This window comes from Cupressus sempervirens, chromosome 3 (genome assembly GCF_028749045.1).
Source record: "Cupressus sempervirens isolate cs-2001-9-10 chromosome 3, ASM2874904v1, whole genome shotgun sequence".
NCBI lineage: Eukaryota > Viridiplantae > Streptophyta > Pinopsida > Cupressales > Cupressaceae > Cupressus > Cupressus sempervirens.
Genome location: NC_143120.1, coordinates 1,109,426,466 through 1,109,451,156, shown reverse-complemented (window position 1 = coordinate 1,109,451,156; position 24,691 = coordinate 1,109,426,466). Strand labels below are relative to the sequence as shown.

General features: G+C 37.1%; 1 protein-coding gene across 9 annotated transcripts in view; it reads left to right on the top strand.

Moving 5' to 3' along the window:
* The first annotated feature begins 419 nt into the window (after positions 1 to 419).
* Positions 420 to 24,691, top strand: part of LOC149570671 (uncharacterized) — a 109,362-nt gene continuing 85,090 nt past the window's right edge. For 4 of the 9 annotated variants that reach the window (XR_016362995.1, XR_016362998.1, XR_016362997.1 and 1 more), the window contains exons 1-6: positions 420 to 775; positions 1,811 to 2,054; positions 2,136 to 2,351; positions 2,428 to 6,723; positions 6,830 to 7,032; positions 7,762 to 8,008. Coding sequence is in view for 1 of the 9 variants with exons in the window: in XM_089823215.1 (XP_089679341.1) it covers positions 1,848 to 2,054; positions 2,136 to 2,351; positions 2,428 to 6,723; positions 6,830 to 7,032; positions 7,762 to 7,843 (5,004 nt within the window). In the remaining 8 variants the exon portion in view is untranslated. Of the gene's footprint in view, positions 776 to 1,810; positions 2,055 to 2,135; positions 2,352 to 2,427; positions 6,724 to 6,829; positions 7,033 to 7,761; positions 8,356 to 24,691 lie in introns of those variants that run through there. The other 5 variants (XR_016362999.1, XR_016363001.1, XR_016363000.1 and 2 more) reach the window with 3 other exon arrangements.

Genomic DNA, 24,691 nt, shown 5'->3' with positions numbered 1-24,691 from the left:
AAGCATATTTATTGATCGTAGTATGATATTAAACTTAGTGTCATATCAGGGACTTTGGCCTCTTATTCTTCGACTTAAATGCCCAAAGATATAATAATATAACACGAGAACTTAACAACAAAATATGAACCATCCTATCAGATCACAAGTACATTTCTAGAACGAGAATTTAACAACAAAATATGAGCCATCCTATCAAATCATAAGTGTATTTCTAGACAAAAATTAATGCATTCACAATGTTAATTTAGAACTATTTAACCTTTTTCTCACTCATCTACACCTCTACAACCATTATGCATTAGGCAGGAACTATGACTTATTGCGTCTCTTGTTTTTAACTAAAATAACTCCAAACCATAAATGCTTGATGGGTAAATAGGATATATAGGGTTTAGGTAAATGCGACGAGGGTTCCCAATGGTCTAGCCTCAAGAATGTGCTCCCTAAAAGAGCCACAGGTAAAGGCAAGAAAAAACCCTATCGGCTGAAGGGTAATTATATAGAACGCTTTAAACGGCTTGTTTTCGAACCCTCAGCATTGATAGAAGCCCTAAAAAGCGAAGAAAATTCGGCTGGCTGATATTTATGGTGATTTATAAGTCGATGAAAGCAGGAGAGGTTCTTGTCATTTCTAATCATCAAGCTCATCCTTGCAACTTCCAAGTCCGCGCCTCTGCAAATCCCACTGTCGGCGGAAATCATTTAGCTGTGAAAACGTGAGCCGCAGTAGCCCTCTCACTGGAGTTGATTTTGGGTGGTGGCTTCTTCACAGGTATGTAGTATACGATAAGGGTTTATGCACTCATAATTTTATAATTCAATCACTGGTCTTATAGAAATTAATCAGTCGATTTGGTACTTTTTAAAAATTTTTGAACTGTAATACTTCTGATCTGAAGTAACAAGGGTTTGGGGTTTAGTTGCTAAGTGGTGGGTTTTTTTGTCTCTTTGCAGTTATACATTTTATTGCGAGCCGTTATATTATGTGTACTTATCCTGATTGTTTTTATATGTATGACCTGCTAGAAATACGCTGTATTTGGAGCTAGTTGGTGCTTTTGCATTAGTCTTTCAATTGTTTTTGTATCCACGTTATATATGGTTGTTAAAGAGTGTGATGGAAGTCTGGTTGATCCGCGAGTGACCCCTTTTTTCTATGCACTCCATTTTGAGGTGTTGTTTACCGATACAAAGAGGTTTTATAGTCCTGTTTTCTGAGCTAAACTTCTGCTGACTACTAGTCGCTCTATTTTTGCTCTTGTGATTATTCATTGACGGATTTTCGAATTTCTGTTCTGAGATTCTTATCTAGATCATAACATTTGCGTGGGGATTTTAAATTACGCCCCTGTAATTTGACATAGTTTTGAATGCGTTTATGTAGTCTTGTAGTTTGTATTATAGGCTCATGGGAAATCATGCACCTGCAATTCGTATTTTGGGCTGAACCTCAATGATTTTATTGTGGCTACGAGATAAACAACACCATGACTAGTATGGACCTTATTTAATTATGGGCTTATAAGCTTTTGTTGCTTTCACTTAGGAAGTCTTCTAAGGAAGACGAGTCTACAGAGTGTGTGGCTTCACATTTAAAGAAAACCATTCTCTCTTCCTTGACTCTGTGATTAAAATGTTCTTTGTTACGTTGAGGGAAGAAATGAGAGCAAATTAAACCAGCATATTAGTTTATTGTAAGGGTTTTGGAAATTGTAAGTGGTCTTTTGACATTACTTTGTTTTGTTCCCTCCAGTGGCCACAGGCTGCATGCTAACTTAAGATGCTAATGGTGTTCGTTTGAAATCAGGTGAATATACTTTTTGATTGATCTTCCAAGGGAGGTCATGGGTTTTGACAACGAGAGTATCATTAATATTCAATCACTCCCGGGAGAATATTTTTGTCCAGTTTGTCGGCAGCTGGTTTACCCTAATGAAGCTATACAAACCCAATGCACACATCTCTACTGCAAACCTTGTCTAACTTATGTGCTGAGTACTACTAGGGCCTGCCCTTACGATGGTTACTTGGTCACTGATACAGATTCAAAGGTATATATCTATTTATCACATTAACGATGCAAGGTTCTATTGCTTGCTTCCAGCCATGGTAATTAATCCTATTCCAAACAGGCACTGCTAGAGGCAAATCCTGTCCTGGCTGATACTATTGGCCGTGTACCAGTCCATTGCTTGTATCATAAGAGCGGCTGTACTTGGCAAGGACCTCTTTCTGAGAGCGTTGCTCATGGTAATGGCTGTCAATATGGTTCGTCCCCTGTTGTATGTAATAGATGTGGCACTCAGATTGTTCACCGACAAGTACAAGAGCATGCTCAGAATTGCCCTGTAAGTGATGCTAGAATAATTTTTGCTCACATAAGTATTCTTGATTTTTGAACATGTCTAATGATATACACTGCAGGGGACACAGGGTCAGGTGCCACAACAAGAGAGTGCTCCTCAGGCACAATCTGCTGCAGTTGCTACGGCCCATCCTGAGCAGACTCAAGTGGTACAAGCCACTGGTCAACAATATGCAGCACAAACAACTGCTCAAGTCACCCAAGCTCCAGTTTCTCAACCTACTCCATATGGAATGAGCCAAGATCAAAACCAGGGAATGGCTGTACCACAAACTGCTACCCAAGCTTCTGCTACTGAGCAGTGGTATCAGCAACAATACCAACAATACTACCAACAGTATCCACAATATGACCAATATCAACAACAATACCAGCAATATGATCAGTATCAGCAGCAAGTCCAGGCTCAACTGCAACAGCAGGTTCAGCCCCAGGCTCAGGTGCCTGGTCAGGTGCAGGCACAAGCGCAGGCACAGCTTCAGGGCCAGGTCCAGGCCCAGGTGCAACCACAAGGCCAGGCTCAGCCACAAACTCAACATCATCACCAGGCCCATCCGCATCCCCAGCCCCAGGTCCAACCCCAACCCCAACCCCAACCCCAAGTCCATCCCCAGCCTCAGGCTCAGGCTCAGCCTCAGCTGCAGGCCCAGGCCCAGGCCCATGCCCACGCCCATCCACAACTGCAGCCTCAAGCACAAGCTGTGCATGCTTCTCAGCCTTATCAGCAAGGCCAAGGGCATGCAGGTCTGATGCCTCAACAAGTACAGCCTCAACACCAATTAATGCAACCCCAGTTACATCAACTCATGCCAAATCAATCTCAGCAGATACCAATGCAACAGCATCCGATGCCTGTGCAATCTCAGCTGCAGCCTGCACAACAAACCCAGCAACATGCCCTTAATTTGCACCAGCAATTTCAATCACCACAGCAGCCTCAGTTGCAGCAACAACTTCCACCATCACAGCAACCTGCTCATATGCAGCAGCAGCCAGTTCTGCTAACTCAGCAACTTCCACAGCAGCAGCCACAACTACAACAGCACGCCCAACTACATCAACAACATCAACAAATTGTGCACCAACCACCACCACAGCAGCAACTAATGTTACAACAGCAGATTCCTCCACAGGTGCAGCAGTCACCCCATGGGCCTCTGCAGCAGTCTCCCCATGGGCCTGTGCAGCAGCATCAACAGTTTCCATCTCAGCATCATCAGTTGCCTCAGCAGCAACAGCAGGCACCATTTTTTCCTCAACCAATTCAAGCTCAACAGCCTCATATGCAGCCTCCATTCCAACAAGCAACAGCACAGCCCTCTCAGATGCAACCTGCTGTACAGTCATTTCCTCAGCCAGTACAGTCATTTCCTCAAGCCTTTCCACAAAGTGCAGGACATGTGAATGTTCCTCAGCAGGTGGGCAGTAGGCCTCCTTCAACCCAGAATCAGGGGGTACAACAGCAGCCTTTTCCGCAGTCACAGGGAAGACTTCATCCTTCAGCATATGGTCAAACTGTTCGTGGTCCAACGAAAGCATTACAAGCAACACCTAACCAAGTTGCAATACCTAACCAAGGTGTGCCACCTAGCCAGGCATTCATGCCAAGACATGGTCAGCGATCACAAGTACCACATCAACGCCCCCCGGTTCATCAATCTGCATTACCTCGTCCTAGCAGCCAACAGTCCATTTCTGGCTCAGCTACCGCACAATCTATGAGAACTGGTGCCCAAACTTCCACCACATCTGGTACACCTAAGCCGGCTCCTGCATTGGAGAAACCGCAAGAAATTAATGCACAAGATAAAATTACGAAAGTGTCTCAAAATGAGCATGGTTTACAACCTGCAAAATCTGTTCAATTGGATGAAGTAAATGATGCCCCAGGGAAAAAAAATGTTGTGGATACAATTAAGGCTGAAAGTATGATGTCTGATAAAAAACCTGAGCATATTGAGCAGCAGCTGGCCATTGAAAAGGCGGAACAGAAAAATCTTTCTATATTAGAGCCTGCCAAGTCTGAGGCTTCTGATTCTTCTCAACAACAAATGTCAACCAAAGATTTACAATTTGAAAAGCTTGAACCTAATTTACAGCAGTCAGTTTCTCAGAAGAAAGTGCATGAGGATCTTCCTGAAAAAATACCAGAGGTGAGTGCAGACAAAAACTCACAGGAGCCAATTGTGCACATGAGAGATGCGATTTCTGAACACGCGCGTCATCGTCAAGACGGAAACATGCAGCAGTATCCTCGCCAAGCGCAAGAGACAAATTTTCTTAAAAATGTTACTCAGAAAGTTCAAGAGCCACGGCGAGCAGATGACAAAAGACAAAGTACTCGTTCTTCTCAGGACAATCTGAAATGGCAAGAAGGGAATGTTTTACAACAGGCACCACAAGGTCAAGAGAGAAGCCTGCAGCCACCTCTCCGGCAAGGACTAATACAGGGGCAGGAAAAGAACATGCTTCAAAGTTCTCGTCAAGGGCCAGTTCAAGCACAGGACAAGAACTTACAGCATACTTCCCGCCAAGGTTCTATTCAAGGACAAGACAAGAGCTTACCTCCACCTCCTCGTCAAGGTCTAGCTCATGGACAAGATAGAAATCTGATGCAACCTTCTCGTCAAGGCCAGAACCGAAGCTTCCAACAACCCCTTCGTCAAGGGTCTGTTTCTGGACAGGATAGAAGCTCTCACTCAGCCATTCAGCAAGGGCCAGTGCAAGGGCAAGAGAGATCCTTACAACAGCCCCTTCAAAATGAAAGAGATGTGCAGCAGATATCTATGCAAGCACAAGCTCAAGGGCACGAAAGGTTTCAACCACCACGTCAAGGGCAACTACAAGGAGCACAGTTACCATATTCAGGCCAACCACAAAATGCTGATAGAAACTTTCAGCAATTGCCATATCAAGGGCAGCCCCACAACATTTCTGATCAATTTCATCTTTCATCTTCAAAGCAAAGTGGTATGCCTTCTATGTCCATGCTTCCTCAAAATCAACCAAATAATATGTCACCTTTTGCAAGGGGACATGGTCAAGTACAGGTGCCGCCCAAACATTTTGACATGCCATCACCTTCTCATTTGCATCATCAACAAATGGTCCCTCCCAGGTCCTCACAAGGAGAGTCAATGCTTGCTTTGCCACTGAGCCTATCCTCAAGCATGTCTCATCATCTAAGCTCTTTTGAGGGTCCAAGAGGTTTTATGGACAGGAGCTTGCAATATGGTCAAACAGTAGAACAGTCATCTCTTTCAAAACCAATGGATCACATGGACATTTTAGGAAATAGGAGGAGTGAGGTTTTCGAAAATAAGCAGAATGATCCACAACAGCTAGTGGGATCTCGGTTTTCAATGACCCAGCCCTCAGGTCAGCAGACGAATATAATGAAACCAAATGGAGCTTCTACAAAGGGGCATATAGAGGGAATGCAGGCACCTGCATTTCCTCCAATTATGGGAGAAGAAGGTAGTTTTAGGTCTATGCAGCATGATTCCAGCAGACAGTTTCCTGACAGGAAAGAGTTTCAAGACAATTCAAGAAAATACAAGCCTGGACAGTTTGATGGGCAGATTCCATCAAATCCAGATGAAATGTTTCCTCAAATTCGTCATCAAAAGGGCCAGCCAGCACCTACATTGAAGTTCGATCAAATTGCTCCTACATCAAGGCCTCTTGAAGGTGGACCCCATGGTTTCTTGCCTGATTCTATTTCAAAATATCCATTTACGTCAGCAGGAAGTCCATCTGGAGGCCCATCAAGATTGTTTCCTCCATATCAATCAATAGGATCATTTCCAACAAGTAGTGGTGGGCCATCAATGTTCAACTCTGATAGTGGAGATGGACCAAGATTTCCTGGGATACATGAGGAAATGATGGGAAGAAGACCCGAATCAGGTGGAATGAGGCCTGATTTCATGGGACCAAGGTCTGAATTTGGCCGTAATCGACTTGATCCTCTTGCTCCACCAAGGAGTCCTGGGAAGGATTACATGGGCATGCCTTCTGGCAAGCCAAGTATAGGTCCATCTGGGGGATTTGGACCTGTTGGAGGGCCTCCTCATCTTTCACGTCCAATAGAAGATGTGAATAGAGACCCTCTTGGTTTTGATGAGCAAAGAAATAAACCATTTGGTTTTCATTCTGGAGCCATGCATAATGTGTTTCCATCTGGACAACTTCCACCAGGTGTTGCAAACAGGTTTCCTCCATTTCACTCTGGTCCAGCACCAGGTGCTCCTGGAGCATTACCCAATCCTATGATGATGGGTGATCCAGTTGCTAATTTTGGTGTTAACATTCCTATGCAGGGATTTCCTGGTGAAGGTGGCTTTTTCAAGAAGGTAGGTGTCTGTAAAATATGCTTTGGTGCATCATATGTAGAGCTTTATACATTGTTTCATCATTTATCCTTACCTAATAACTACATTTTTTTATTTTTGGAAGCAGCAAAGTCAAATGCCAAATGATGTTGAGCCTTTGGATCCAGGAAGGAAGAGAAAACCAGGTAGCACAGGGTGGTGTAGAATCTGTCAAATTGATTGCTATACTGTAGAAGGACTGGAGCAACATACACAAACAAGGGAGCATCAGAAGAGAGCCATGGATATGGTTTTGAGTATAAAGCAAGATAGTGCTAAAAGGCAAAAGATGTGAGTACAATTTTGTGCTTTTTGTGGTTATGAATGTTTCATAGTGATATCTTCCATGAATGTTTATTATTTAATACTGAATATGTAACATCGATATTTTTAACATTGTTTATTATCAAAATATACTTTTTTATTATAGTACTTATTTTGATCATTTGTGTGTAATGATGGGCAATTTTCATGTCTTGGTGAATAAAATAGGGTCATTATAAATCGAATGTTTAGTAAGGAACATAAGTGTCGTATTTGATAATATCTAGTAGAAGTAAGCACTGCCTGTACTTTAGGCATGCAATGCAACTAGCATCAAATTGAATGTACAATTTCTCAATTTATAACAGTCTATAACATTCTTGCAAAAAAGAAAAGAAATAATGGGTTAATGCTGTGAGGTCATATCAGTGTGAAATTTCAATTTTTTTTGTGTTTGTTATTATGTACAGGATGGGAAGATTGCCGATGAGATTTTTGGTTTACCAAAGACATAAATTAGCTTTCTCAAATCCATTGATTTTATAAAAGAATTATTTTGAACGTATGGCTTAGGGGCTTGCAATCATGTTTCGTAAATTACTCTTCTATTTGCCATATAGAGATTCCATTCTTACTGAGTGGTAACAGGCATTTACTAATACAGTTTTGCTTTAGATAAATAATAGGGGTTTATGTGATTTGAACCTGTTCCTTTGAATTGGATTTTAATTCACACAATTTGTGTGACATATGTAGCTCCACGGAAGATCCAATGTCTCAAGAGAATGGAAATAAAGCAAAAAAGGCCAGTTTTGAGAGCCGTGGGAGTAGGCGCTGATTCTTTGGTGAATGGCTCCCTTGTTTATAAGTGGCTATTCATTCCTATGACAGTTGCAATTCCGTAAGTGCGTAATTCTTTACCTTCACAGGTTGATGCTTGTCCGTCTGCAACAGATCCTTTGAACTAGTTGCTGTTTCAAGTTGCTTTGAGGATATGAGCATTGTGAGTTCTTTAGCCTGTGCAAAAAAAGACTTTAATTATGCAGTAGGCTTTGTTTCTTATGTTTTTCTTAGTCCGAAAGTGTTGTGGCAGATAATTATTAAATATGGGATGAGTTTTAAACTCAAGTTAGTTCTGTTACTTGTTTTGTTGGCTGCTGCTGAATGCATGACATTATATTCTTACACTTTGTTATCCCAATAACTTTTTGATTGTAATTCACATTAGAGATTTGAGGATATTTCCTCACCTTTGAATGTGCAGATTTTGAAGAAAATGTGGTTAAGTTTAGGGGAACTTTTAGCTGTTTTTCTGAGAATCTTGATCAATATAAAGTCATTTTTGTGGAAGTTGTAGCTATATATCATGTTTCTAAACTTTGTAGCAAAGGTAAATCTTGTCCCTCCAGAGCATAGAAAAAGTCATTTCAATTTTTTTGCATGTAATCTTGTAAACTCTATTTTTAATGTTATTTTATTATGAGATATTTCAATTGAATTTATCTTTTATTGGATTGCACTAATTTGTTATTTCTTCAAGACATTGTGATTCTGATGAATTTGGGTATAATTTGGTAGTAGAATGAGTCACATGGCTTTATTTGATTCTGAATCCATTGAGATTAAGGGACATCTGTTCCCTTAATAACTTGAGAGGTATTGGAAATTGATTTCAGCTTATACTTTTATCATAGCTAATAACAAGAATAGAGTTTTTTTGAGTTGGCTTAGAATAGTTTCACGTTTGTGTGAAAATGGTTTTGAAAATCAAGGAAGAAGGATAGTCAGTGCGGATAAGATCATGGTTCAATTATTGTCTGGTGGAATCAATATAGTTATCTATTCATAGAAAGGGCTTACAGGGGAGATTTCTAAGAGCTTTTGTCGAAGAGAGCTTTTTGACAAGGACTAGGATTGCCCACAATTTAAATCATCAGGTCATCTAAAGGCTTGTGGAAATAATAAGTAAATGTTTAGGGTTTTATGAGAAAAATGATTTTCAATAGAGTTATTGAATCTATTTTTCTTTTCAGTTGCAATTCCCCATTTATACCAATGAAGGCATTTCAAAACTATTCTATGGCAACATTTTCAAGGTCATTACTTGTAATATTATCCATGCACCATTTGGGATATTGCTGCTGGGATTATAGTGTTTTAATTGCAAGGAGTAGCTCATGATGACTCTGAAATACTCTTCTGCTACTGACACAAGTGCTTGGTGTACCATGAGTTTAATGTGACATTGAGCAGGAGGGGCATACTGTGGTTAAATTGTCTTCTTAAAATTTGGTGCTTACTGCAATGCCTGAAATATGCATAGAATTGTTCAGTACATGCTAGAATCATTGTTGATTCATCTCCAAACTTAGTTAATACTGTATTTGCATGCACTTTCTTAATCATTCAATAGCATGAGTCAGTATTGATGATCAAAAGTGTACAAGTACTACCAGCGTTGACATAATCACAATTGGACAACTACTTCCGTAGAGGACCTTCAAGAAATTTAAATTATTATTTACAAAATTAAATAAATCACTATGTCCAAAGGATGTGTGACTTAGATGTTATATATTAGGCTACCTGGTATAAGAGTTTTGCCAATTTTGCGTGACTGCTGAATTTTTGTGAGGTTTTAAGCATCTTTGTGAGATAAAGCTCAGAAATGCCTGTAAGTCTGGCTGGCAGTGTTAGAAGGCAGTGTGTTGGGAAGGTGCCACTTTGAGCTCATAAGGTCTGCTTGATTCTTATATTAATCATTTTTTAAGGTGTGGCACTGAGATCGAGTCTGCATTTGTTTGGATTGTTATTAATTTGGCTCATACTTTAAACAGTTTTTAAGTTTTAGATATACATAACAAAATCAAATTACAGATTTGGTCATTTAGAGGTTATTTAATGTATTTTATTCTCTTTTTTTTTTTAAATTAAATTTTTTAATATATATTTTGTACTTTCTTTACATGAGTTTGACTAGGTCTTTAATATATTTTATCCTTATGTTTCTTTTCTTTCATCAAGTCTTCTGTCAATCAGATATGGGTTAAGGACGAATCTCACGCTTCTTGGTCATCTGAAACCACTGTTAAAAATGAAGAAGGATATTAATATCCATCAATGACTCTTGGAGATGGGTACCTGACCCCTGATACTTCTGTTCCATATCGGAAATTTGTCCGTAGTATTAGACTTTTGGTGATGATTCCTAGGACCTGTCAATGTCTCATCAAAGTATCTTTTGAAATTAGAAACTTCCTATAGAAGCTTTTTAGATATATATTACACTGATTACATGGGTTATTTCCTCAAGTGCTGACAAGTGTTGATAAGAGCTAACAGAACAAAAACATGGATGCTAATAGCCCTACAATTTTCTGAATTTCTGTGGAAATTTGCCTGATTATTTTGTAGCAGAAAGTTTGCTTGCAAGGGCCAAAGAGGGACCAGAAAGAAACTAAAAGCAATAACATGACCTAACATATCTATAAATTTTTATCAATTGTTTGAGATGGGATACAGAGTCTAGGTTGCAGCTTGTGCTAATATATTACTGCTATATGCTTTATTATATATTTGTAATACAATAACCATTTTATATTTTGCCACCTCGACTATCCCTATGGCATTTTCTATTAACATTGGCATCTGTATCTTTTGTACACGATAAGAATAGAAGTGCAAACTTAGTTCTACCACCAAGAAAAGCCAATTGGAACAACAAGGGGTGGGTTGTGGGCTGAGACCCTAGCATAAGTCCTTCAAGTCCTTCAAAACCATACAAATCTTCATGGTGCACAAACTTTTGATAGTTATATCACTTTTTTCTCTGCAACACCGAGTTCTCAATATGTTTAAAACACTGGAGTGATTTGGAATTAGGCTTTGAAGCCTATTATAAGTTGTCTATAATTGCTGAGGGAGGGAAAATACATTAATTTCTACAAACTTGTCACGCTAAACTAATTTTAAAATCTCTTCCAGGCATTAGTATGACATTAAGAGTGTTATGCATGCAAAGTAAATACCAAGCTTTAAAACATTTGAAAATTCTCATGTCAGTTCTCATATCTTTTAAGTAGTTTGGGAGTCTTGCATTAATGTGTTCTCTGTTAAATCTGTTTTGGAATTTGAGATGGGAATGTATTCTGCCTTTTGAGGCAGGGAATGAAAAGTAGTTTGGTTGCTTAGTAAAAACCTTTGGGTTTAATATTTTCTTTACCTATATTGGTACCCACTTATGAACTTTAAAGATGTACAGATGGACGGGGTATAGAGGGAGACAGAATATAGAGCTGTCTATTGCTTTTAGTGAGAAATGTGTTATGGGATACTTGTTTCTTTATTTCTTTTAGGGAGAGTATTTATTTATGTGATCCCTTCTTCATATCAGCTTGCTGTACTTCCATTAGCAATCCGATAAGCATTCAAAAGTCCCTTTTTTAACCAATCCTTCAGAGACAAAAATTACCTGTTTGTTCATTTGGTTAGACATCATTAGATATAGAGTTTGGTACGTGTTGTCTTCTTACAACTTCCTTTGTACCTTATCATTTGTGTTTTGATACATGCTTTTGCTAAGCTTTTATGATATAAGGAATTAATTCACAGATGTGTTTGATGCCTGTAAATGTAACCTGGGGATGCAGCCCGTGAAAAAATTGATACATCCCCAATGGGCTATGTTTTATAGATGCAGGGATGGCTAGAAATGTCCCCACTCCAATCCAAAATTTTCAAAATCTTGTGGAAGACTTGGGAAATGGTTGGGTAAACATGGGATTAAAATCTTACAGAAATTAGAAATTTTAATATTAAGGTAGCTTTTTATTAAGAAGCAATATGCAGCTGTCACCAGAAACTCAGTACTGATCATGCAGTACTGCAAATTTGTCTTCTGGAATCTGGTTTTGAATTTTTAAAATTGTTGTTTTGTAAAATTTTCCATAAATTAATTTTGATATATATATATATATATTTTTAATTTACTTTTCCGACTTCAGCGGAACCTAGTAGGGGATGATGGAGAAGAATAAATGTGAATATTTAATATCCAAGGGGTGGTGTCTTTATTATTTGACCATTATTTCCATTTACATAAGGAAATTAAATACTTTAGCTTCACAGCCTCTATTACCACTGCTGCCATACCAAATGGGAGCAATCGGGGAGCAGTCGTAGCACCATAGACATGCTGCAAAGAAGACAGGACAAATATGGGCTTTTATGCATGGTAAACTGTATGATAATGATGAAGCCTGTCCAAATCTAAAGGTACAAGTTTTAAGAGCCTATCTTAAACATAATTTGGGACGAGTTGTGAGACTACACTTCATGGAAGGATTTTTTTAAAGCCACTTCTAACAAGATGGCAGGGGACATCTATTAAAAGGATATACAAAAAAAAAATTAAAAAAAAATTTAAACATCGTTAAAACAAAATACAAAATTGACAAGGGCTTCAAATGGGCATGTCTTGGAAAGGACTTCCTAAGGAGTATACTACCACATTAGGTGAACTTATTAATTCAAATGCAATGCAAAGAAATTAAAACATTTTTTTGCAAGGCGAGAATAAGTTTTTGTAGCTTAGTATTTATCGACTTATCATGCATGTGAAAGACTCCAAATTCCAAATATTGTACTTGGGGGTTGAGCGTGTCTACATCTCTTTGCCATGTTTGAGGAGAATAAATTGTCTGTTGTATTTTGATACACTTCCTTCTTGGCAACAATGAGTTCTCCAACCTCAACCTCAGGTACCATCCTTTGCATGCATTTATAGAAGCCCTCAAAAATGATCTCTATATTGGGATCTCGTACGATATAGAGAAGTGAAAGCAAGGGTTGAGGAAGTACCTCGTCGCATGATTGTGTTGGTGTAGCTGATTGCTCCACCAAATATGGGCTCAAAATTTAGACTGTTCCCCGTGTATTAATTTCTTAGAGCCTCTTTGGCCCTATCTATGGCCTCATAAAGGGACCCCATTGGGGTTTTGTTTCCCATTTACCAAGCTGAGAACTTTAACCAAGGGCTTTACCACCTACAATTGAAACTTAGAAAACGATTATCATTAATTAGAGAGTAGGGTTATAGATTAATAATGAAAGACTTGATTATTGAATACAAAAAAGTTAAATATTCAACTTTTGAAGGTTCCAAGTTACCTCCACAATGTCTATAGCTAGACCAAAAAAGTGATTGTCAAAGACAGTGCGCGCAACACTCTGGCCATCAAGCTGCTTTGAATAACTTGACTCCAGCCATGGTGGTCTCACAAACATTTGCCTCAAACGATTCATAAAACCAAGAACACTTTGCAACGTTAAGAATATCGTTGCAAATCTTGTGACCTTGAGTCAAATCAACTCCTTCCCATGGGTGAAGTGTAACATCTTAATTTCCCAGGTCTTAATTAACAACTAATATACTCAAAGAAATACAATTATCACTTCATCTTTATAGGAAGTCAGTTAAATTAGTTTCATTCATATGAAAGGGAATGACAGTTAAAATCAGTTAAACAAAATTTCTTAACGAAGAGCTGAAAACACCATCAATGAAAATTACTCTAGAAGTTAAAAACCACGTACCATGAAATTTGAGATCAAAATCAAAACTAGGGATGCTTCTGCAACCACCTGGGTTAGTCCATAAATACCACTATAACAATGTCATGATGGAATACCATCTAAAAATTGTTATCTCAAAATCAAATGATGATTACGATTAAATACCACTATATTTAAAATTAGGGCTTCACTTACCACAGTATAAATTAGGACATTGATTACGATTGTATCATTTTAGGGCTTTTGATACCACTGTATCAATTAGGGCTTCCAATACCACTGTATCATTTAGGGTTCTAGGAATCACTGAATCAAATTAGGGCTTTCGATACCACTTTATCATTTAGGGTTCTAGTTACCATTGAATCAATTAGGGCTTCCGATACCACTCTATCATTCCTTTCCTTCTGGTTTCTTAATTGTGGCAATAACTCAAGATTAGAAAATATGCTCATATTCGATATTCATATAAAGAAAAACAATCTATAAATCTATCTCTCGCATCTAGGTGTAAAATATCTGTAACGATGAAATAACTCAATTAATCTTACCTTCTCATATATATAAAAGTGATAATACCTATTTCCGTTAAACAATTGAATGTATAGCTTATCTTTGTCTGACACATGTCCGACATCTTGGGAAGAGGTGAAATATTGTCAGGGGCTCAACCACCCAACCTCGGACCAAATCTTATCCCCACATGATCTCTAATGAGAAAGGCCCTCCCTACCCGAAATAGACAGGGGTCATCTTGCCATCCTCTGGGCATCCTGGTATTAACCACGACTTGATAGCAAGGGTTACATTAAACAGGGTCTTGCATAAGCTATTAAATGTTTCCTTTTAAAAATATTAAATCTTGTTATGTCATAACTGATATTGATTCATATTATTGTAGATTCATTTCTCTCACCTTTTCACCCCTTTTCCTTGGCTACATGGTTGGGTGAGTCCCAGGTGTTCAGAATTCTTAGAACTACCGGTTCTGTGAATTATACTAGAAGATTTCATGCATCCAGCATTCACAGTCCGTGTTTTGAAAAAAATATTCTTAAATAATGCATAATTTATTGCATAATTCTTATTTCCACTAGCATAATGATCTATGGATCCATACTATGATTACCTGGACATTGTGTTTATTTGTAATGGTTGGGTTATCATATACCTTGTTATGTAAAGAGCTCATTTACATTCAAACATTACCCGCAACGTATCTTTGGCTTGAATTTCATTTGCTGAAGTCTGTGGTTCAACTAGAATGAACATGCCTCACTTAGAGGCTAGGAGTCGATTAACTTCAGCGGCAATCACAGATGCTTGATTACATTGAGTCAAATTGAAATCGTGGTTCAAGACTTAAAAAAAATATATTAGTGATATCAACTCAATGAGATGACAATGCTTCATTCCTATATTGTGTTGTCAAAGTTTGCGATGGATTCAGCTATGCAAATAATAATATTTGAAGTACCACATAAGCAAAATATATTCTAAATTTCACACAGATTGAATCACTGGAGAAGAAAAATGGGAGTAACTTAGAATCAAGAGTAGCATGACCTGTACATAGTTAAGTCGGCAAACCAAGTGTGCAGTGAAAGATGGTAGTCAGTCCAGACCTCGGTGGCAGTTTACATGTGAGTCTATACAAATGAAATGTCATATCCGAAAGCAAGGATATTTGGCATACGATGATGTGGTCGTGATGCACATTATACAAAACAAGGACTGGTAGGGAGAGTGCCTCATTTTGTGGAAGAAAGACATATTGCAAAGAAGTAACATAGCACATCCCCTTTCCAATATTAATAATGCAAATACTATCAGAGTTATGAAAATCCGCTCACACACCACTATAGAAAAGAAAGCGGGTCAGGGATTGTTAAAGAAAAACAATTCTAAAAAAAAGCAGTTGGGTGCTTCAAAAGATGTCCCCTTTGACTCACAACTTCAAATAAATATGAGAAGATGTGACTTCTTGGGTTCTGCCAGTTTCAAGATTATAAACCATTCAAATTCTAAGTGTTAAATTGAGTTGAAAAAGAGAGGAAAAAGAAAATAAAAATGTTGGAAAGATTATAAGACCATTCGAATTGCCGAATATTAAATTTACTTATCTTGCCAAGTGTTAATCGATTAAAAAAAAGAATATTAAATTGGAAAGAATAGAGTTGGGAGATTATAGTTCGAATATTATAATAATTAAAATGTTATTATAATTCAAATATTATTATAATCTTATATGTACATGTAAACTTCACCATATTAAATTATAATGGTACCAAATCATGCACGTATATAAATATTTATTAAAATAATATGATAAAAGATAAATTAAAATCCTTTGAGATACGTTTTATATTTTAACCCAATTATTTTCTCAATTTATTTTTTTAAATAGCTCATGTGGGTCCCATAGATATATCCTATTTCTAGTCGCTAGGTTCTCAACCCATTTACTCAGTGATGGTGATGCTCTTGCCTAATTCTTTTTTGACAATGCTTCCACCCCTTCGACATGCTTCCTACAAGGAAATTCTCCATAGTTAAATTATATTATCATAATAAATTATTTAATTATAAATAATCACAATGGTTAACCATCTTCTTAATTCCATGAATTCATGATTAATGATCAACTAACATGTTATATTCACTTGAAATCATAACAACTAACTATCTTACCATTTCCCTAGATTATAACAAATTAAACTGCCAACTGACTTCATGTGAACCTTAACGACTATATTTCAAATTAGGTCAAAAATTGGGATGTAACATGAAGTCTCTTGTAAAGCGAAGGACCCAAGGGCGGTAGTAGATATATCTTGTTACTTTCTTTGCATCCTCTACAACTGGTCTCATCCAATGCAATTTCCCTATATCCTCCAAAACGAGGTCAGTGACATGCATTGCACAAGGAGATCAAAAGAGTGTGCAATGCTTTTCTTGTAAGATCCCACCTAATGCATTGTCGGTTATTATTTTCACCACATTTTTAGGCCCCAACCTCCATCACAACATGGTCTAGCATGAGAGCGAAAGTTTCAAGGATTTAAGAAAGACTATTTGATCCTTGCAAGAAACCAAAAATTGATGATGGTACAGTTTCTTCCATCTTGCCCATCCATCTAAAAATATGGTGCAGCCATATTGTTTCCACCGTAATTTTTGTTCTTAAACCACATCTTTAGCCCTAGAAATAACATCTTTGAGCAATTTACAAGCAAAGAAATAAAAAAATGACATCAAGCACACAACTTTTATAATAAAAAAATGCACTCAACAAAAGTAAATTGCAAAATTGTAGAACTATTAAATTTGAAACAAGTAAACTAACCTCCCACTCAAGTTTGTAGAAGTAGGTGCTTTGTAGCCCTTTTTGCCATCACACAATCAATCAACAAAGTTAGAATTTAGGGACTTGCTGCAACCTTGAAGGGGATGTTAAAAAACCAAAAATTGGCACATTGAATGTCAACTTGTTGATGCACATCATTGTTCCATCCAGCACCCTCCAGTGATGGTTGTGCTCCATGTGTGTTTCTATGCACAAAAAAACCATCAAGAGAAGATTTTTGTGGTCTAATAGAATCAGTGGGAAGTGGAAGTTGAGTGGATGGTAGGCGTGTGGATTTGTGGGCCACGAGAGAGCCCACTATGCCATCAAGGGATTCTTCATCAAGAGTGACTTGGATACCTAGTCACAACCCACATCATTTCATTATGATCATTTAAATAATAATAGTGGTTATAAAATAATAAATAATTCTTAAAAGGGAAACATACCTTGCAATTCAGAAGTGGATGCCCTCATGGCCAATTTTGCACTTTCCCTATCCAACTTTTTCTCTTCTTAGGAATCGAGCAAGGCAATCATCTCTCTTTTTATTTCCTTGATGGTCACATCACAAACCCTTGTCATCCTTTTTTATACATGTAAGGTGGTACTTCAAGCGAGATATGCCTCCATGAATTTGTTTTTTGCATCTAATGTATATCAGGCTATTATACTTAGTTCCTTCGAAGGCATATTTCCATGCCTTGTCTCTAGTTGCTTTAGGGTATGTGCCTACAAATCCAGATGGACATGGGCCTATGGGGCCATTGGCAGGTGTCACAACTGACCCAGTTGTAGAGGAGTCCATATTTGCCATTTAATGTAAAATCAACCTACACATACATGTTACAATTTGAAGTCACAAGTTTTGAAACTTAATAAACAACATATTTAGGAACAAACTAGATTAGATTAGAACTTTAAATAAGTTTAAACACAAGCTGAAAGGAAATAACAAAAAATGTATTGGGTGATGAAATTGATGAGAAAACTATGATTTCTTGGGAAAATGGCAACATCATGCTGTTAGATCTTAGTCATTACACTCTAAAACGTGTTAGATAACATTGCAAATGGTGTTCTAGAGTTTCAATAAAGTTATATGCAACCAAGGTAAGACAAACTGATTTTTAACTCAAAAGAACATGAATTTAGAAAACTTTCTTGTGAATCTGGATTTTCTTAAAAGAGTTTTGAATCCATTTCAAATACATTTGCAAGCAATCTACAACACTGCCAAACACTATTTTTCTCCTCCAAAACCCTTCTCCTCTCCTCTAAATGCTAAAAAGTGCAAATGAAATGAACTGGGGAACTCACTGGGCGTCTCAGTTTTACTGGTGTCACCAGTGAGAATATGGTTAATTACTGCTCAGAAGTGGAACCCTTCTCCTCTTCTCCAAATGCTAAAAAGTACAAATGAAATGAATTGGGGAACTCACTGGGCGTCCCAGTTTTAGTGGTGTCACTCACGAGAAGATGGTTAATTATCACTGAGAAGTGGCGATTTATTGCAGTGAAATGGCAATTTTATCACTAAGAAGTCACTTTTTTGTTGTCTGTTTTTACTCATGAGAAAACCTAAAGTTTTTTCACAGCGCCAATTAGCGCAAGAAGCTGGTATACTGGCCACTTCTCTGTGCTATTTTGAACTATGTGTCAAAGCATATACATTTTGTGGATCTGTCTCATCAATAATCAAAACTCATTAAAACTGGTGAGAGAATCTTCTAATATGAAAATGCATGCATATATCTAGCATGTTAAAACAACCAAGATTGACTGTGTGTTACCAGAAAGGTGTATATACAAATGCTGAGTACACTTGTATTTTTGAAACCCTCCTGATTGGTTAAATTTTTTTTCATACAACTGGAATGTGCAGAGCGTCTTCCATATTCAACTAAGGATAAATGATTCCAGATAGACAATAATAACCTAAAACTTGCACTAAAATTATTTTCATGTTTAATGAAAGTCAGAAGATGTAATATTACAAAATACTTACAAGTCCCTTGATTCTTCTCATTTACAAGAGTCTAGAAATCCATAGGGTGTTTTCAAGGTTTAGAAGGCCAAGGTTAGATGTCGCTCCAGGAAATAGATATGACATCCCATATTGATATGTTAATTGAATCGGATAAAAACTACTCACTACTAATCAGACTCGATTCTTTCCTGTGTATTAGATCTGATGTTAGGGATATTGCCATATTGGAAATTTCGTTTGTTTCTTGTCTGTCTGAATTTTTTGGTCATGTCTTTGTTTTTCTCATTCTGATAGTAAAAAAGAAAAGAGAAGAAGTATTTCATTCAATGTAGAAGATACTTAGTGTCCCAAACAATGTGCCAACTTAAACCTAGTGCCGAGTGTGTAAATTTCAGTCACAGATACATAAATCCTCCACCCTTCTGGTAATAAACCTATCAAGATTTGGTGAATTTTACAGGGCATTGAGAATAATTTTCCTTATCTGAATGTTTTGCAGAGTTAATGTTTGCTAAAATTTTGAAATTTATATATATTTTGTTTTTGATATTTTATGTGTAATTTTCATTGTGAATTTGTGACTATACAGTCAAAAGATTCTTATAAAAGTACTTAGTAAAATTTAATTGAAAGCAACAGTATCAACCCCACTTATTGCTTATAAGTTATATAAGGATTAAAATCTCCTCATCGTTTTACCTAGGTTGAAAAGTGGAGTGAAAATTGGTCCTTCAATTTTAATACTCCACACTGAATATGCTAAAGCATCCTTTGTCTTTGAGGGGAAGATATACTATGTTACCCGGGGATGCGTTTTCAGCAAAAATTGATCCCATCCCAACATTCCCCCATCCCGGAAACTCGGAAACTTCTGGAAACCTTTCCCTTGGCTGTCCCATAAAATTAATATTTCAGTTTTGATAATTTGTTTGATTTCCACTCTCATGTGAACTCTAAAGTTAAATTATTTAACACAAACATTATATGTTATTAAATTATTTAACACAAACATTATATGTAAGGGTTCTATAATTTATATAAGCATGCATTATCCATGTTTTTATATGAATATTTAAAATTTCTCTGTATATTTAAAATTTTCCCTACTTTTTATATAGCGGTTCCCACTGCCGTCCCCTGCTCCGTGAAAAAAATCCGTCCTGGAAACCCGTTTCCCGGTCCCCACGTCCCCCTGTCCCGTAAACCTGGGGTAACATAGAAGATATATCACATACACAAATTTGGACTGATGAAACAAAAATCAACAAGGAGGATTATCCCCGATCTCCAAATTTTATTCATTTTTTTAGTTTTGTAATTGCTCAGTGATTATAAAGTTATAGTTTTTAATTAATAGAGTTAACATATGGTCTCTGGGGTGCCCTTTTGGTGCCCTCAAAAATATATTAGCCATGGGCTTTTATGTATAACTTGACAACTTAAGATGATCCCCTTTAACTTCTCAACTGCAAATGTAACCTTTAGCAAACAGTCAACATTCCACTGGCATTATGAGTTTTTAATTAATAGAATTAAAATATGGGTGGTACTCTTTTGGTGCCCTCAAAAGCATATTAGCCATGGGCTTCTATGCATATCTTGACAACTTAAGATGCTCCCCATTAACTTCTCAACTGTAGATGTGACCTTTAGCAAACAGTCAACATTCCACTGGCATTATGAGTTTTGCGTGGAAATAGTGTTTTTCTGAGTTTCATCTTTAATTTGATAATTATCCATCATTGTTTCTTCATATTTAAATGTTGGAAAGTGCTGTAAGTTAGATTAAATTGTATTTATTTTATAACCTTATTTCCCCAACATCCCTATCTTCCACAGCCCATTGGTAATTGTGTCAACAAACACAAAAGTTGGTGTCTATTCTATTTGCCAAGAATTTTTGGATTTGTTTTAGAGGCCAAAGTTGTTAAACCATGGGCCATAGAAACAGGACTTTTTGACTGTGAGATTTTGAAGCATAGATTGATTTGATAAACGATCTTATAATTCAAAATGTAAGGATAGAATAGCCATGGATATAAACTGCAATCGTTGTGCTAGCAGCATAATTTTTGGTATTGTTGTTGTTATCAGGGGAGAAACTTATGTTTTTATCATTGCTTGTATCATAATCAAGCTTGCAGATTAATGAAGAGCATTCAAGAATAATCCCTCACAGTCAATGTCAGTATGAATAACCCTTAAGATATCTATCTGTTTGTTGGGAAACTGAGAAAGTATAAATTTGGAAACTGAAGTTGAGAAGGGCATGTTTGGATTTTAAGAATCATTTGCAGGTTAAATTACCCATGAGTTAACTGGATTAATAGATAAAAGAGTCTGACAACTGAAAATGCATTGAGGTGGTTCTGGTTAACTGGACTGATAGATAAAAGAGTGACAGCTGAAAATGCATTGAGCTGGTTCTGGTAGTGACCTGTGGCTACCCATCCAACAAAGTTTACCCTGGGTAAACTTTGCCTCTTAGTTTGGTTTTTAGATGTTTCTCTAGTAGTGATCCTTGTTTGGATTAACAATTCTAGCTAAATTGTGGGTTTGGGTTGGTTTTGGATTTGTCTATGACTTATCAACTGCAGATGTAACCTTTAGCAAATTGACAACATTCCGTCTGGCATTAAGAGATTTTGTGTGGTGATAGTGTTTGTCTGGGTTTCATCTGTTATTTGTTAATTATGCATCAGTGTTTCTTCATATGACATGTTGAAAGCCCTGTAAGTTGATTAATTAATAACCCTATTCCTCGACATCTCTATCTTCTACAGACCATTGATAATTGTATCAACTAACACAAGTTAGTTCCTATTTTATTTGCCATGAATTTTATGATTTGTTTTAGAAGCCAAAGTTGTTAAACCATGGGCCACGAATTTCTGACTGTGAGGTATTGAAGCATAGATTGAATGTGAGTAGTTTGATAAACAATCTTATGATTCAAAATATAAGGATAGAATAGCCATGGCTCTAAATTGCAATAGTTGTGTCAGCATAATTTTTGTGATCGTTGTTGTTATCAGGGGAGAAACTTACCTGTTTATGGTTACCTATATCTTAACCAAGCTTGTATATTAATGAAGACCAACTGAAAGCACAAGTTAGGTAACTGAAGTTGAGAAAGGCATGTTTTAGTTTTTACAATCATTTACAGGGTAAATTACCCATGAGCTAACTGGATTGATAGATAAAATAGTTTGACAATGAATTGAGCTGGTTCTGGTAGTGACCTGTGGCTAAATCCAGCCAACTAATTGCCCCCTGGGTAAGCTCTGCCTTTTAGATGTTTCTCTGGTAGTGACCTGTAGCTACCCAGCGAAGTGCGTGCCCCCTGGGGAAGCTATGCCTTTTAGTTTACTGTTTAGATGTTTCTCTGGTAGTGATCCTGGTTTGGATTCATGGTTCCAGCTAAAATGGGGGTTTGGGGTTTGTTTTGGGTTCATCCATAGTAAAAAAATGTAAAATTATATATATATATATATATATATATATCAATGCTTATATTAATATATAACAGAAATAAATATGGGAAACCCTCATACGTAAACTAAAAGATGGTATTGTATATGTTGCAGCAATTCCAACAATTAATATTATTACTATATAGTGGCAGCAGATGCAATTAGCAGATACATTATATCAATAAATTATGAAAACATTATGTACATATATGTAGACTGTATGTTTATCTGCCCGAATAGATGTTGATCAATACTAGCTAATAGAAAAAATTAGAATGGAAAATCCTTATTTCATCACTTTATCATTGGATGTTACAGCAATTGCAACAATAATTAATTTTGATATAACGTGACAGCAGATGCAACTAGCATATATATAACAGCAATAAATTATGAAACCATTATATATCCAGATGATAGAATTTGATAACTGTTATCATAGCAAGGTACAACAAAATCCTTCAATTATGAGTAACAGTCAACTGTCATTTTATTTAGACCCCTGCTGGAATGAAAAAATCACCCTTTTTGCTAAACTGCTGAATCCTGTGTGGGGGGTGGGGGACTTGCACGCAAACTGAACAAGTACCTGGTTCTGGTGCAAAATAAACCCGATACAGCCCAGCAGCAGCCAAATCCAGTAACACAGTATTTTATCATTATCAGCAACAATGCTTCTGTAAAACCTTTGCATTTCCTTTCCATGATGGAGACAGCCTTAAAAATGTAGGCAAAGGTACTGAAAAACTTGAATAATTCCGTTATATGCAGGCAAACCCAGTAACATAGTATTTTATCATTATCAGCAACAATGCTTCCATAAAACCTTGCATTTTCTTTCCGTGATGAAGGCAGCCTTAAAAATGTATGCAAAGGTACTGAAAAACTTGAATAATTCCTTTATATGAAAGAGAGCGGAAAAACTTAGATATCTCCTATATATGAAAGAGAATATGCATATTGAGCCACCTCATTGAATTTTGTTCAAATCTAATTTCTTTATGCTTCATGGTTATTTGATTAGATCTGCAGACATTATGATTTGACAAATTGCAATTGCAAATCATTTCTGTTATTGCTGGAATATTCTTTCTGCTTTCTATACCTTGTAGCTATTTCCTTGTAACAAGATCACACTTTTTTTTCTTTTTGATGAATGATATATTTTATTAATATTAAGTTCAAAAAGTATTACATTGATACCACTGAGATTGGAAGATATACTTTCCATATGCACCTAAAACTACATTTGCAGAAAAACATAAAACAACACTTAGAAATTGCAAAAGCCGCCAAAGCAACCTAACCCCAAATGTTACAAACCCCAAACAAAGATCTACGAATTTCTTCTATGGCCATCAGAGCAAAACTGGGCTACATTGACACTACAAAAATGCAGACAAAGAAAAAACCAAACACAATTAATCTTTCCAGTGTGTCATGATTTCTTAACGTGACTCTTTATGATTAACACAGCCCTAGCAGTGTGGATGTTCCCTTTCTTCATCTTTGATGCAGAGCTCTCCCGTATATAGGCAACTAGGTAGTGGTGTGGCCTTGTACTACTTCAAATACCCCAAAATGGAGTTAAGAGAGGACTCTACACCTTTGTATAAACTTTACTCACAAACTTGAACTAGGTACTCAAAAGAGCACAACTAGGTCTCTAAGCACAAAACCACTAAATACTGGGATATGCTTGAAATGGGAACCTATGTGTTCAAAGGGGAATTGAAAGGTTCGTGAACATTCAACAAACTCAACTTGATGGGTTAGAACGGCCTAACTTATGCCCAACAGCCTCAAATAGCAAAACTGACTTTTAGGCCTAGGAGCCCCAATTAGCCCCATCAAAGAGGAAATGACAACTTGGTTTGAAATTACTCCCAAAGACCTGGAAAACAAAGTTGATATCCAGACGCCCTTTTGGAAGATGCTTCTAGTTCCAAGGTTTCGGACTCCCAACTGATCAGATGACAACCAAAAAAAAAATGCAGCAATTAGTCCTATTAGGCCTAATTGATTGGGTTTGTGAAAGAAGTATAAATTGGGCTATTGATCAGACTTAGCCACCGACTGAGAAACTAAGAGGGATCTATTAGAGATCACATTTCACCGTTAGAAAGGTTTTATCCATCCCCTAGGTGCTTCTGGCACATCGATACTTGCTGTCCTGAACCAAACACAGAGATGTTTGCTGCAGGGCTGGGCTGCAAAATTAGATAACTTGCTCTCCATCTCCCATGCTTCTGAGGTCTTATAGTACACCCTCCGAACTTGCATTTTCCTGAGTGGCATGAGATT